General features: G+C 43.7%; 1 protein-coding gene across 3 annotated transcripts in view; it reads right to left on the bottom strand.

Annotated features, from left to right (window-relative positions):
- Positions 1 to 15,016, bottom strand: part of dop1b (DOP1 leucine zipper like protein B) — a 136,291-nt gene that overhangs the window by 65,722 nt on the left and 55,553 nt on the right. For 2 of the 3 annotated variants that reach the window (XM_080203680.1, XM_080203681.1), the window contains exons 8-14: positions 13,850 to 13,953; positions 13,176 to 13,290; positions 11,259 to 11,373; positions 10,516 to 10,635; positions 7,834 to 7,942; positions 2,622 to 2,843; positions 1,447 to 2,086 (exon numbers count right to left, since the gene is read on the bottom strand). In XM_080203680.1, the coding sequence (XP_080059806.1) occupies positions 1,447 to 2,086; positions 2,622 to 2,843; positions 7,834 to 7,942; positions 10,516 to 10,635; positions 11,259 to 11,373; positions 13,176 to 13,290; positions 13,850 to 13,953 (1,425 nt within the window). The remainder of the gene's footprint in view (positions 1 to 1,446; positions 2,087 to 2,621; positions 2,844 to 7,833; positions 7,943 to 10,515; positions 10,636 to 11,258; positions 11,374 to 13,175; positions 13,291 to 13,849; positions 13,954 to 15,016) is intronic. The other variant, XM_080203682.1, reaches the window with a different exon arrangement.

The raw sequence follows: 15,016 nt of genomic DNA, 5'->3' as shown, positions 1-15,016 counted from the left end.
AGGTGTTAGTTGATGGGGGGTGGGGGAGGGAAGGGGGTGGGAAAGAAAGGCTAGCCTCAAGCAACAGAAAAAGCATTTAAATTTTTGATTGAGGGCGCTCTCAGAAAGCCAGCAAGGACAGGGTTGGACTAGGCTTTTATATCAGCAAAGTCAAGTAACCTAGCAACACTCAACGTGTAACGATAAGAAGTCTTACAAATTCCAGGTTGAAGTCCAATAGGTTTATTTGGTAGCACAAGCTTTGAGTGTCACTCCTTCATCAGGTGAGTGGAGAGTTGGGTTCACAAACAGGGCATATATAGACACAGACTCAGTTGCAAGATAATGGTTGGAATACGAGTCTTTACAGGTAATCAAGTCTTTACAGGTACAGACAATGCAAGTGGAGAGAGGGTTTAGCACAAGTTAAAAAAGGTGTGAACTGTCTCAAGCCAGGACGTTTAGTGAGATTTTGCAAGCCCAGGCTAAGGGTTTACATATAGTGTGACATGAACCCAAAATCCCAGTTGAGGCCGTCCTCATGTGTGCAGAACTTGGTTATTGGTTTCTGCTCGGCGATTCTGCATTGACATACGTCTTAACGGCTGCTTTGGAGAACGCTTCCCCGAAGATTAGATGCTGAATGCCCTTCAGTGCCAAATTGTTCCCCGACAGGAAGGGAACATTCCTGCCTGGCGACTGTCGAGCGGCGTTCATTCATCCATTGTTGTAGCGTCTGCATGCTCTCGCCAACATACCATGCATCAGGACATCCTTTTCTGCAGCGCATCAGGTAGACAACATCAGCCAAGTCGCATGAGTATGTACCAGGTATTTGGTGGATGGTGTTCTCACGTGAGATGATGGCATCTGTGTCAATGATCTGACACATCTTGCAGAGGTTGCTGTGGCAGGGTTGTGTGGTGTCGTGGTCACTGTGCTTATCCCTCTCTCCACTCTCAATGTCTGTACCTGTAAAGACTTGCACCCCAACCATGATCCTACTGTGCCCACCCCAGTCCAACAATGGCATCTCTCCACATCATGTTCGAACTATGGTAGGGCTTGTGGATCCTACCAGAGAAATAAACAACTTGATTTGCACACATAATACAACAGGTTTTATTGAAACCTGCTCTTAGCTCTGATTCAGAATATAGAATGAAAAGTAAAACAGCTTCAGCGCACATCCTAATGACATCACCATCAAATCATGTGATCAGTTCTTAAAGCAACCTGCACCCTTTATAATACATAACTCCATTTTCAGGTACCAACATGGAAGGCCTCTTAGCATAACATGGGTGGGCACTTGTACCACTGAAACACATACTGGCAGGACTAAATGCCTCGAGAAGTGCTGGGATTTGATGGCAAGGAGAGGAGGGAGGTAGCAGGAAAGAGGGGTAGAAAAATGGAGAAGGGGGAAATTCATCATCAGAGAATTCCGGAAACACTCCAGCTTACCGATATCTTGGAACGCTGCCAAATAAAATGCTTCAATCTCTTTGAAAGACAGATACACAGGAAAACTGCTACATTCCAGCAGGAGCTGGCAGGTGGCAGCGAAGGCCATCCTGCAGTCCTCCGTCACCTCGTCCACCTCCTGCAGCATGTGATCAACATCCCAATCCCCTTCACCCTTCGCGCCGTCAAACTGCATGAAGAATCCCCGCTGTCGCTTCTTCTGCTTCAGCGCAGGCCCGCGGACGGTGAAGAAATCAGACAGCATTTGCTTGAACTGAGGCAGGGTGATCTGCTTTTTGTCCCATGCCTTCTTTCCTGCCCTGGTGCCCACTTTCTCCTCTTCCCCCACAACACCCTGTGCCTGGCAGTTTGTCCCAAAGATGTGTTTTAACGTGAAATGTGCCAGGAGTTGTTGTACGTTCTGCACCGACGCCTGAATGCTGCCGCCACTCTTCCACACGTTGGTGTGGTCCGTTGATATACGCCGGTCGCCGTGGTCCTGGGATTTCTCCGATAACACCGCACTCAATCCAATCCCACTGTCCTCCGATCGCAGTGAGGGGAAGATGGAATCTGCTCCCTCCTCCGGACTGTGCTCCGCATCAGACACCGTTTCACTGGTTTCCTCTCGTATCGGACTCTGAAATGCCACCATCAATAAAGATTGGTTGTCAGCATTAAGCAAGTGTTCACATTTGTATTTCAGCAACTGTTCACTTTTATGAAGCTTTTAAAAAACAACAACCATAAAACTTGGCACCCAAAAGAGAAAATGCTGGAAAATCTCAGCAGGTCTGGCAGCATCTCTAAGGAGAGAAAAGAGCTGACATTGAGTCCAGATGACCCTTTGTCAAGGCTAAAAAGGCTTAGAAAGTGGGAGATATTTACTGGACGTGGGGAGCAGAGGCATACAAAAATCCTCTTGGAGAGAAGAGCAGTACTTCTTCAAAGGAGGCGTTCCTGGAAGAGAAGTGGTCAATAAATATCCCCCACTTTCTATGCCTTTTAGCTTTGATAAAGGGCCACTTGGACTCAAAATATCAGCTCTTTTCTCCCTGCTGCCAGACCGCCTGAGGTTTTCCAGCATTTACTTTTGGCTCACTCACACAGGCCTAGGATCAAAGATGGTGGACTTGGCTGGTGTGACCATCCCTTCCTCAAAGTCAGAGCCTTACCTCAGCTGGCCTTCCGCCGTCCAGCTCAGCTTCCTGTGCACTCCGCTCCTCTGTGTCCATGAATGTTGCAGGTAACTGGATCTTGCCAAGTATCACGTAGCACATCTTCAGACTCTTGGTGAGCTCTTGCAGACTCAGGCTTTCCATGTGCTCCATCAAACACTGCACAATGTGGCACAGCATTTGTGGAAGATACTGTGTCTGAATTTCAGAATACAGCTCCTGGAAACAATGGTGATATTCAAATTATTCCACTGCAGATGATAATAAGTACAATACATTTTCACTAATAGCTACTACATATGGTGAGGTACATCTGAGGGAAGTAGTGGGTCAAGGCGGCAGAGTGGCTAGTGCTGCTGCCTCACAGCCCCAGGGACCAGGGTTCGATTCCCAGCTTGAGTCAGTCTGCGTGCAGTCTGCATGCTCTCCTCGTGTCTGTGTGGGTTTCCTCTGGGCGCTCTGGTTTCCTACCACAGTCCAATGCCATATGGATTAGGTGGATTGGCCATTCTAAATTGCCCCTCAGTGTCAGGGGACTAGCTAGGGTAAATACATGGGGTTATGGGGATAGGTCCTGGGTGGGATTGTGGTCAGTGCAGACTCGAAGGGCTGAATAGCCTCCTTCTGCACTGTTGGATTCAATGACTGGAAGGTCAGCAGAAATACTCCTGTATTTTAAAAAAGGAAACTCAAGCAAAAATATTGAATATTTACCTCCTTTCTATGATTGACCATTGGCCTATTTCTCCCACTCATTACCCCCACCTATACACCCTGCTACCTAAGATAGACATTATATAATGATCCACATATTGAAAATGATGAATCAAACACTGGATTATGTCTTAATCCTCAAAAGGACCTTTCTGATGGCAGCTTCCAACCCCTCTGATCCCATCCCACAGTCAACATATTTTCTCCTTACTGAACTATCATTCTTCTTTGTGGGAGCTTTCAACTCAAGAGAGAGAGAGAGATATATAACATACTGGTCATACCTTCTGAAGATAGGTCCATGGAGTCAAACAGTGTAATTAAACAGAAAGAAAGAGTTACATACACAATAGAATTATTGGCTGCATTTAGATGAATAAAAAATTTCCTTCAAATGTATTTTCACTGTGTGTGTGTGTGTGTGTGTGTGTGTGTGTGTGTGTGTGTGTGTGTGTGTGTGTGTGTGTGTGTGTGTGTGTGTGTGCGCGCGCTTCATTTAAGTGGTGGCTGAACACAACCCCAGTTGGGATGGTTTAGGAAATGAACAACTAAAACCACAAATTGTCATTCATTGAGACAGAGCAGCTAAATACAAAGAATGCACACTTGGCAATGTTTGCAACATCATTGCTTTCGTCAAAACTACCAATAACCTTTGGTTACAACCGTGAGTAGACAAGTGACACCCAACAAAAAAAAACATTACATTTGCACGGTGACACAGTGGTTAGCATGCCCCACAGCGCCAGAGACCCAGGTTTAATTCCGACCTGGAGTCAATGTCTGTGTGGGATATGAACGTTCTCCCCATGTCTGCATGGGTTTCCTCCCACAGTCCAAAGGTGTGGAGGTGTGGCTGATTGGCCATTCTAAATTAACCCTTCTTGTCAGGGGGATTACCAGGGCAAATATGTGGGGTTACAGGGATAGAGTCAGGGTGGGATTGTTGTCAGTGCAAGCTTGATGGGCCAAATGGCCTCCTTCTGCACTGTAGGGATTCTATGATATTACAATTCTATGTCAATTCTTTGAGGGCCACAGTGGCATCACGGCCCTATCATAAATATACCACACAAATCAAATCCAAAAAGAATGGAAAAGCCTGCACATTATTTCAAATCCATTTCCGGAAAATTACACTTTTGTTTTGCAAACTGACTGATCCACGAGCAGCTGACACAGAAATCTGATGACCTCGACCACAAAAAGTTCCAACCTAACAACTATGCCTGGGCACTTCATTCACTTATATGTGTTACAAAGTAGATTTTTTTGATAAACACAGAGTAGGGTATTGATTAAGGCCAAATGGAGATAGTATGGTGAAAGTCACTTTCCAAGCAGCAAGCAGTTTTAACAAGGTGCGTCCTGCATCTTTTTTTCAACCAGAATTATCCCCGCCCTAACTGCCCTCCTTCATTGTGTTTGATATCAATCCAATCTTCTATTGCTTTGAGGTTTGTGTCGGCCCCCCCATCAACTGCTCGTTCAATAGGGTGAAGGGCACATTAAACAGGGTAGGAAAACATGAAAATAGTTCCTTTCATTGCCAATTCCTTGCATCCATGTTACTGTGATGCCTGGTCCAGCAATATTATTGTACTGTCACATCCTAGCCACTGTTAAGTGTTATGGATAAAACATCACTACTGGTCCCATCCAGTACCTGGAATCAAGTACGACAATATAATGAATTGCTTGGTAACATGGATAAGGCCCCTCCACCCTCCCCCTGCTGAATTCACTACACCACCATTGATACAACCACTCTTTGTGGATATCGTATCTTTCCAGAGGACCATTTCTCATGTTCAGTTCAGGCTTGTTGGAATACTAATGGGTCTGGTCTCCACAACAAAGAACAGCAAGTCCGTTGTCATGAGCTGCAAACAATGTACTTACTATCAGTGCGCTACAAGAAAAGCAGCGGCTAAAAAATATGCAACTGTTCCAATTACATCCCACTTGGCTCCGAGATGCTTGTGCAGATTAACTAATATACAACAGTGGCAAAATCCGATCTGACCAGTTAGGGCCACAATGGTTTTTTTTAAAAAACAGAAGTAGTTGTCTCTTTGACTTGCACGCACTAGAGAGATCAGGGTAGAATTTTCCCACTCCACCCACCATGGGAATTGTTGAAGGTGGGGTTGCGCGGTGTGTGTGTGTGTGTGTGTGTGTGTGTGTGTGTGTGTGTGTGTGTGTGTGTGTGTGTGTGTGTGTGTGTGTGTGTCGCGCGCGCGCGCGTGTGTGTGCGCGCAAACCATGCAAAGGTCCATCGATCTTGGACGGGATTTCCAGTTATGGGAAGAGCACGGCTGGAAAATCCAGGGAATTCTGTTGTACAGTTCAGCCAAAGTGAAGAGTTGATTGCTGCTAACAGCAGTACAATATTTGTGATATGTCTCCCATTAACTAAAATGGGGAAAACGTTTATTATCAAGGAGGTTTACTCAGATACATGAGAGAGCAGCAGTTTGTGTCAAAACAGCACTGAAAAGTACAAGAACATCACAACAGTGTTGTGTTATATTAATCAGGGGAGATGGTGGAACAGTGAGAATGGAATCCAGAGAATGTACTGGGGGCATCGCTTCAAATCCAACTACAACAGCTGGTGGAATTTAAAATCAATTGAAGAATTAAAATCTGGAATTGAAAGCTAGTGTGGGTAATGATGATCATGAAACTATCATTGGATGGTCATTAAAACCCATCTGGTTCACTGATAGCTGATAAGGAAATCTGTTGTCCTTATTTGGTTTGGACACAGCAACGTGATCAACTCCAAACAGCTCTCAAGGACAATGAGGGAAGGGCAACAACGGCTGGCTTTGCTGCTGACACTCACATCTGGTAAGTGAAAACAGACACAGCAAACTGGAACATCGAGGGCAGGACTTTCCAACCGCACTCACCAGAAAATCCCGCCCAGGGCCAACAAACCTTTCCAGGGCCCGTGCCCAGCCCACTATGATTCCCATGGCGAGCAAGACAGGAAAATTCCATGCCTAGAACCAACTCCCGCACATCAAACTGCAAGTGTAACTCTGCAACCAAGCTGCAATGCCGTGCTTAGAGGGATGGTGAGCATCACCGTCAACTGCTCATATCATCTTTGAGCACCTCGAGAGACAAACAGTTATCTCAATTGTTTTGATTAGGGGGGCATGAGCAATAATCCAATACTTGGGGATTTACAGACCTGGAAAAATGGGAACACACGAGAGAAAACTATTTTCAGAACAGAGCTTGCTCCACCATTCAAAATGAATAGTGGAGCAAGCTCGAAGGGCTGAATGGCCTTTTCCTGCTTCTAGTTTCTATGTTACTATGACAAACAGAATATCACTTCATTCTTTGGGCAAATTGGCTACCACGGTTCAAACAGTATTACACTTCTAAAGTACTTTAAAGCAAAACTAAAATGATGTTCTTGTGCAGAATTCACAACTGCATCTGTTTTTTGGTCCCATACGTCCTGGCCAATATTTACCATCCAACCAACATCATCCTTGGAGCCCTTGTGCATCAGTTGCTGAAAGTAAGCGTGCAGGTACAGCAGGCAGTAAAGGCAGCAAATGACCTTCATAGTGAGAGGATTTGAGTAAAGGGATATTTTCCTGCAATTGTTTAGGGCATTAGTGAGGCCACAACTCGAGTAGTGGGTGCAGTTTTGGTGTATTTAATCGATATCCTTGTTATAGAGGGAGTACAGCGAAGCTTTACCAAGCTGATTCCTGGGATGGCAGGTCTGTCATACGAGGAGAGACTAAGTCAGTCCAAGTTATAGTCATTGAAGTTTAGAAGAGTGAGAGGGGATCTGATAGAAACTTATAAAATTCTAACAGGGTGAGACAGGGTAAATTCAGAATGAATGTTTCCAGTGGTGGGGGGAGTTTAGAACGAGGGGTCATGAGGATAAGGGGTAAACCTTTTAGAACTGTGAGGGGAAGTTTCTTCACCCAGAGGGTGATAAATGCCTGAAATTCACTACCACAGAAAATAGTTGAGGCCAAAATGTTGTGTGATTTAAAAAGAAATTGGATATAGCTTTGGGGCTAAAGAGATACTGGGAGGGGAAGGGAGGATGTTGAATTTGCTGATCAGCCATGGTCGTAATGAATGGTGGATCAGGCTCGAAGGGCCGAATGGCCTACACCTGCTTCTAGTTTCTATGTTACTATGACAAACAGAATATCATGTCATTCTCTTATGAAGCTTGCTGTGTGCCACAGTCCCAACAATATTACATTTCTAAAGTACTTCATTGACTGTCAAGCACCTTGGGACACTTGGAGAGCACGAACAGTGAAACATAAATGGAAGCATTTTGATTATTGAACAAATAAAAATACAGAGACTATCACAACAAGCAACGATTACTTCCTGATGCGAGAAAAACAAACAAAAAAAAATCAAACTAACTGCGTAATAGGGAGGCAATCAAGTTGTTTTACATTGCGAAACTATTATGTAAATTATGCTGACTTACCAATGGAATGACTTCTAAGAGGAACACCAACAGGTAACAGAGTTCTTGGACAGCAGCAGGAGCACTTGGACCTTCTGCCCCTATGTGACTCACTGGTTGAGACCTGTTCCTGTAATTGACACAGCATCATCCATGATTCCTCACGATTTCAATAGCAGCTCACCTCTCAAACAGTAGTTTCAAGCAGCTGTTTAAAACAGTCCTCACCACAGTCACATGGGTTAAAAGGTAGTAAGTCATAAAGGAGAATGAACGTGAACGCCAACCATTGGGAAAGTAATGACAAAACATCAGGTGTTAAAACACACTGCAAATGCATGTCTTTTTTCCCCCGTTCTGCAACCTACATTGTCAAGGAGCCCTGTCCCCACAGGTGAAAGAAAAATAATGGCACATGCAATAGGCAATGCACAAACAGCATAGCTCCAATGTTTTCAATACTCTACAGCAGAAGTGCCCCAGTTCCCTCCTACAGTCCAAAAGACATGTTAGTTAAGTGCATTTGCCAGGGAATAGAGGGATACAAACGAATGGTCTAGTTGGGCGCATGAGCGGTGCAGGCTTGGGAGGGCCGAAGGGCCTGTTCCTGTGCTGTACTGTTCTTTGTAAAATTCTCCCTCAGTGTACCCAAACAGGTGCTGGTGACTAGGGGATTTTCACAGTAACTTCATAGCAGCGTTAACGTCAGTCTACTTGTGACAAATGAAGAGGATTACTTTACCTTGCAATAGTCAATGCATCTACTAAACAACAAACATTACTTGAATATGCATGCAAAGTGTTGTAAGCTACAGTTACAAACTAAGGAAGGAAAGCGGGATTGGGCCGAATAGTTCTTTGCTAGCTGGCAGAGATAAGATGGGTCAAAGGGCCTGCTTCTGCACCAGAGATAAGGAGGCCCTTCAGCTCATCTTCTGTGCCATAAACAGTCTGTGCATTTATTTGATCTATCAATCCTGATGGCTCTTTGTTACTAATTACATCACCTATTCCCTCACCATCTCCCATGGTGCAACATTGTTGAACCTTGACCCTAACCGACCACCAGATCCCACATGCCTTCCGTCACAAGCGAGACTAGTTCCCCCTTCCAATACATTGTTTTTTGCCCTTACTTCTGCCATAGCCACTGAAACCATGATCGACCTGTCTTGGTTATCTCTAACGTGGACTATTTCAACATGCTCACAGAACAAAACATTTAATTGAAAAGCGTAATGAAACAGTGTCAGAAAGGGATATAATAGGAGGCATAACTTAAAGCTTGATTGAAGAATAGGTTTCATAGAAACATAAAAGATAGAAGCAAGAAGAGATCAGTCAGCCTTTCGAGCCTACTCCGCCATTCATTATGATCATGGCTGATCGTCCAACTCAACAGACTAATCCGGCTTTCTCTCCATAACCTTTGATCCTATTCGCCCAAAGTGCTATATTCTATAGGATTTGCAAAGGGATGGAGAATTTAAAACAAAAATAGCAGAACTAAAGACCCAGGTGATTATAGCTGGTGACGTCAATGGTTGAGTGAGGGGCAGGAATGCAAAAATCACCACAACAGTGTCCGGGGGTTGGAGGGGCAGATGGAGAGAATACAAGGATGAAGGAGACTGTCAAGAAAGATTCTGCAAGACCATGATGTGATTCAAAGATTTGAGAGTTTAAAATTAAACCAGATTAAATTGGGAACACCATCAGCTTCCAAGTCACACACCATCCTGGACTTGGAAATATAATCACCACTCCTTGACTGTTGCTAGGTCAAAACCCCAGAACTCTTTTCATAACAGCACTGTGGGTGTATCTACACTGCATAGATTGCAGCAGTTCAAAGTGACGGCTCACCACCAACTTCTCAAGGACAATTAGAGCTGTGCAGTAAATGCTGACCTAGCCTGCGATGTCAGCACCCCATGCATTGCGACAGCACTGAAGCGTTATTGAGGAGGTGCAAAGCTGGAGAAGATTCACCTAGCAGACGTTTTAGACAGGATACACAAGCAGGGATTTGGACAGGTCAAAGTTTATGGGTACAAGGGGCCAATGACAGCTGGGTGTGACATGTGGGCCTGCAGAGTGGTTAGCACTGCTGCCTCACAGCACCAGGGACCTATTCCCACTTGGGTCAGTGTCTGTACGTTCTCCCCATGTCTGTGTGGATTTCGTCCCACAATCCAAAAGATGTGTTAGTTAGGTGCATTGGCTATGCTAAATTCTCCCTTGGTGCACCCAAATAGGTGCCGGAGCTGTGGCAACCAGGGGATTTTCACAGTAACTCTATTGCAATGTTAATGTAAGCCTACTTGTGACACGACACTAAAACTTGAATGACTTCAATGTCAGAGGGGCAGAGACAGAGAGGAAAACAGGGAATCTTTCAGAGTTGTAAGCAAGTGGTCTTTTGGATGGAACACAAGTGCCTGAACATTAACTTACAGAACACAAAGGCTGCTCACAGTCAGCCAGAAACCGTGCTTGGATAGGGTGATTGAATCAGGGTAAGGAACCAGCGCTTGTACACATCATTCCTCCCACATGAAAGTTGCCTTTAACTTTATTGACACAATCATAAGAACTTGGCCCTCCTCTAATTACTCTACTTGGAAAACTTACAGACATAAAGATGCCACACAATACAAGGTAAATATTTTGCTACATGAATATTGAACACTTCAGCTTTACCTGATGCAGTCTTCAAAAAGCAGGGTTAAATAATCCCACAAGTAGTCGGTGCTTAGTGAGCTGATCAGCACATTCACTGTCTTTATTACCTCCGAGGCATTCTTATTTTCTTTCATTTTACTAGGGAGCAAAAAAAGTGAAGAATTTTATTCGTAGTTCTGGCAGGTCTGGAGCATCGACTTGACAAAAATAACTGGGAAACCTCCCGGAAGAATGAAAAGCAGAGTGTTACGGATAAAATAGAACATTCCTAAACAAGTATCACTTGTCAACATGTTGGCAGCAAGTAAGGGGAGAGAAAAACAGTGAAACTCAAAGACATAAAAATCCAAAAATGGCAAAAATGTCCAGCGGTAACAAACCTTTACTCAGGTATTTTTTTTCCTTACTACTTTTCCATTTATTAGTAGATAATATCCAAAGGTTCTCCATGCACTTAGAAGATGAGGGGGAGTGGGTGAAGGGGAGGGAGAATGCAAGTGGGAGAACAAGAGAAAGAGAGAAGGAAGAGGAAGAGGCACACAGACAATACCAACTGACACAATTATAAGACCATAAGATATAGGAACCGGATTAGGCTATTATTTCAGCCCATCGAGTCTAGTCTGCCATTCAATTATGGCTGATAGGTTTCTCAACCCCATTCTCCTGCCTTTCCCCCATAACCTTTGGAACACATTTTAGTCTTTTAGCTTTACTTTAACATCCGTCTGTTCATAAACTAGCATCATTTTCATTTGTACCTTATGAGCAGCTGTTCATCCTGGCTTGATTGGATATCTGGATCAAGCATCTCCTTGCAAATGGAGTAAAAAGCCCTGATCACTTCAAGAAGCAAATCGCCAATGACCTGAGGGCCTGTAAACGTGACACATTATCAATTGCAGTGAGCAGCAGGCTGCTCCTTTCAAACCCTGAACAAGTCAAAAAATGTATTAACCCCCTCTCCCCAGAGAATATTTTACCATTGCTCCCATCTCCCTGGCAAGCCTAATCCACTTGGGAATTTTTCACCATCAAATAAATATCCCCTCTGAACAATATTGCCACTCTTTTCTTTTCCATTCCTCCAATAACACCATGTGTATTATCCATTATCATTCACTTGGCAGCCAGGTTTCTGTTGATGCTGTTCAGCCTGAATCTTCCTTTAAGTTAATTGCTCTATGGACCGCCGTTTACTTCCTACACTCTGTACATATAAATTTATATATTAATATAATGTAATTATGTGTTTTTTGATTTTAAGTACCCCATCACCATTTCAGCTTGTGAATACTATGCTTACCTATTTTACCCTATCAGTTGGATTTTTACATCTTTTCCCAGTTCCCTCTCTTTCCTACTCCGAATAACTGGTCACATCCATGTTTAAGAGCGAACCCATACTTTTCCTTCCTCTTTACATATAGTTTGTGATTGCAAAAAGAGATCCATCTGTCCTACAACCCATACCAGATTCCAAAATTCTTCAGCTTGTTTATAAATTGCCCTAGTCTTCCTATCCACGGTTGAGGGCATAATTCTGAGATTATCACCCATAATGTCTTGTCCTTTGAACAAACATTTCCACTCACTCAATGTGATACGTTCCTTGCCCCTCAAGCAATCAATCAGCCCCTCCAGCTATCGAATCCTCTTCCATGAGTGCTCCTAGCTATGCTGATCACCTTTCCTTGTTTGTTTATTGGCACCAGGCTCTGCCACCTTTCCTCACAGGGAGAATTTCAAATTGTCTTCTGGGCTGTTCGGCATTCTGTTCTAACCCTTCTCTTCCTGCCTTTTCCCATCCCTTTGGTGGGTGACCATCTCCTACTGCCTGCTCCCTGACGTGACCAACTTCAAGCTATCACCTCAAAATTTCCTCCACCTCGAGTGCTGAGATTCCAAGCACAACTGATTATTTTCTGAGAGTTACAAATGCATGTGTTTTGACATCAAAAGTTTTGATTTTGTTTTGCATCAACTTTAAATAGAAGTCATTAAACATAGAATCCCCCAGCGTAGGAGGAGGCCATTTGGCTCATCAAGCTTACACCAACAACAATTCCACCCAGATGGCCTGAATTCACATTACTGATTCCCTGACACCAAAGGGCATTTTAGCATGGCCAATCAACCTAACCCACACATCTTTGGACTGAGAGAGGAAACTGGAGCACCCAGAGAAAACCCACACAGACACAGGGAGAATGTGCAAACTCCATACAGACAGTTATCCAGGTCCCTGGTGCTGAGAGGCAGTAGTGCTAACCATTTTGCCACCCATTCATTGGAACAATCCCATTAAAGGAAGGCACAATGTACAAGTCATTTGCCAGTTTACCTCTTTTTCCATTCATGGGATATGGGCGTCGCTGGTTGGCCAGCATTTATTGACCATCCCTAGTTGCCCGAGGGGACTTGCTGGGGTCTGGAGTACATTGTAAGCCAGACCAGGCCAGGACGGCAGATTTCCTTTCCTAAAAGATGTTAGTGAACCAGATGGGTTTTTCCAACAATGGTTTCATAGTCTTTAGTAGGTTCTTAATTCTAGATTTTTTTTATTGAATTCAAATTCCACCATCTGCTGTGGCGGGATTTGAACCCAGGTCCCCAGAACATCAGCCGAGTTTCTGGGTTATCAGTGATAATACCACTAGGCCATTGCTTCCCCTTACCTAGCTCAGGTTTATCAAGTAGACTAATCAGAATACGAAAAGGCTTCAGATGTGCTTGAGGTCCATGTTCCTGATCTAGCTCAGGGTTGGCCTGTTGCAGAATTCTAATCAGTGCCTGTAAATAAAAAACAGATTGCTTCTCAGTAACAGCGAACATTCCATCCTCAATGTTACATTTTCAGGGGCAATCACTGCAAAGGTAAGTTAGAGTCCTTGAAGAATTCTTCGGCAGTGGCATTGCTAAGAGTTAATCTCGCTCCAAACTTGAACAAGGAAAATTCACTGGCACCAGTACCCTTTGTACTCTTCCCTCAGAAGGGAGTGTGGGGCACACCCAAACATGGCTGCAAAGCTGCAGCTATGTTCCTCTTGAGCTGTACTCTTGCCAAGCACAACACCTGTATGGAATTGTTCTACATATCTACGTATGTGACATTATGACTGTACAAGCACTATGTCAACACCAGGTATTTACCTAGCAAATTCAAATAATTGCAAAATGCCAAAGAATTACTGCATTACTTTTTGTGGCTTTGAAGATGATTTGAAAATGAAGCAACTACACCGTTTTACAAAATTTGAGTCCTGATGTTCTTGTAATTTTGTGCTGGGAAAGTGGGAATGCCAAATTTGGCAGCATCTCATTAAGAATAATATTCCTTGAGCGTACTTACTCGAACCAGCAAGTCCTTGGAATGTGTATCAAAATAAGTCTTGGCATGATCTTCGGGGGAGCTGGTGAAGTCTGTGGCCATGATGCCCCCTTTGATATCTGTCCCTAAGAGGCAACAGGAGCCATTGTTATATTGGCAAACAGAACACAAAAATATTGGTTGTTAAATCTTTGTTTTACCTCTGTTACACCATGCAAACAGCGTCAGAAAGATTTAACATTAGAAATATAACTTCAATAACAGCACAGCATCAGTGAAAAAGGTATATACACAAGTATTTTGAAAATTCCCTGGAAAATTTCAGCATTCAAGACCAGTTCATTTGTACTTTGGACATGCAATGGTTGATAATAAGCGCAAACACGGTGTTTCAACACTGCACACATCAGATGCCAGAGTGAAACCTGGCTTGATATATCCTGACTCAGGTGTTTCTTATTCCCCTCCAAAACTGGAGGAAGTTTGAACAAATTCACAGGAATCTGCCAAGGAACTTTAAATACGAGGAATAAAACACTCAAAAGAAATGAACATTATTCCATACTAAGAGGTTGGAAGACCTCATATACACACAAGTAAAGACTGAAATATTCACTATTCCTTTCCGAATCAGAGAATATGACAGTGCAGAAGAATTCGACACATCGAGTCTGCACCAAGGTATGAAAGGCCCTGACCTGCCCACTTAATCCCCCTTACCAACACTTGGCCCAGGGTCTTGAATGTTATGGTGTGCCAAGCACTCATCCATATTTTTTTTATTGGAGGAGAGGCATCCCGCCTCCATCACCCCCCCAAACAGTGTCTTCCAGACCGTCACCGCCCTCTGGGTAAAAACATTTTTCCTCAAATCCCCCCTCAACCTCCCACCTCCAACTTTTAATTGCTGTCCAATTGTAACTGACCCATCAACAAAAGGGGAACTGCTACTTCCTAGCCACCCTGTCCATGCCCCTCGATCTTGAGCACTTCAATCAGGTCACCTCTCAGTCTTCTCTGTCCCAGAGAAAACAACCCAAGCCTATCCAATCTCTCTTTATAACTTAAATCACCCAGCTATATCTTTCTGAATTTATCTGTAAAGATAAAACAATCATATCTTTTATTTTAATATTCAGTGTAAATATGCAGTACATGTGAAACAAACATTAAACTGTGGCCAGATAC

This window comes from Carcharhinus amblyrhynchos, chromosome 15 (assembly GCF_965287045.1).
Source record: "Carcharhinus amblyrhynchos chromosome 15, sCarAmb.v2.hapA, whole genome shotgun sequence".
Taxonomy (NCBI): domain Eukaryota; kingdom Metazoa; phylum Chordata; class Chondrichthyes; order Carcharhiniformes; family Carcharhinidae; genus Carcharhinus; species Carcharhinus amblyrhynchos.
The sequence above is the reverse complement of the archived record's forward strand: the minus strand, read 5'-3'. Positions and strand labels throughout refer to the sequence as shown.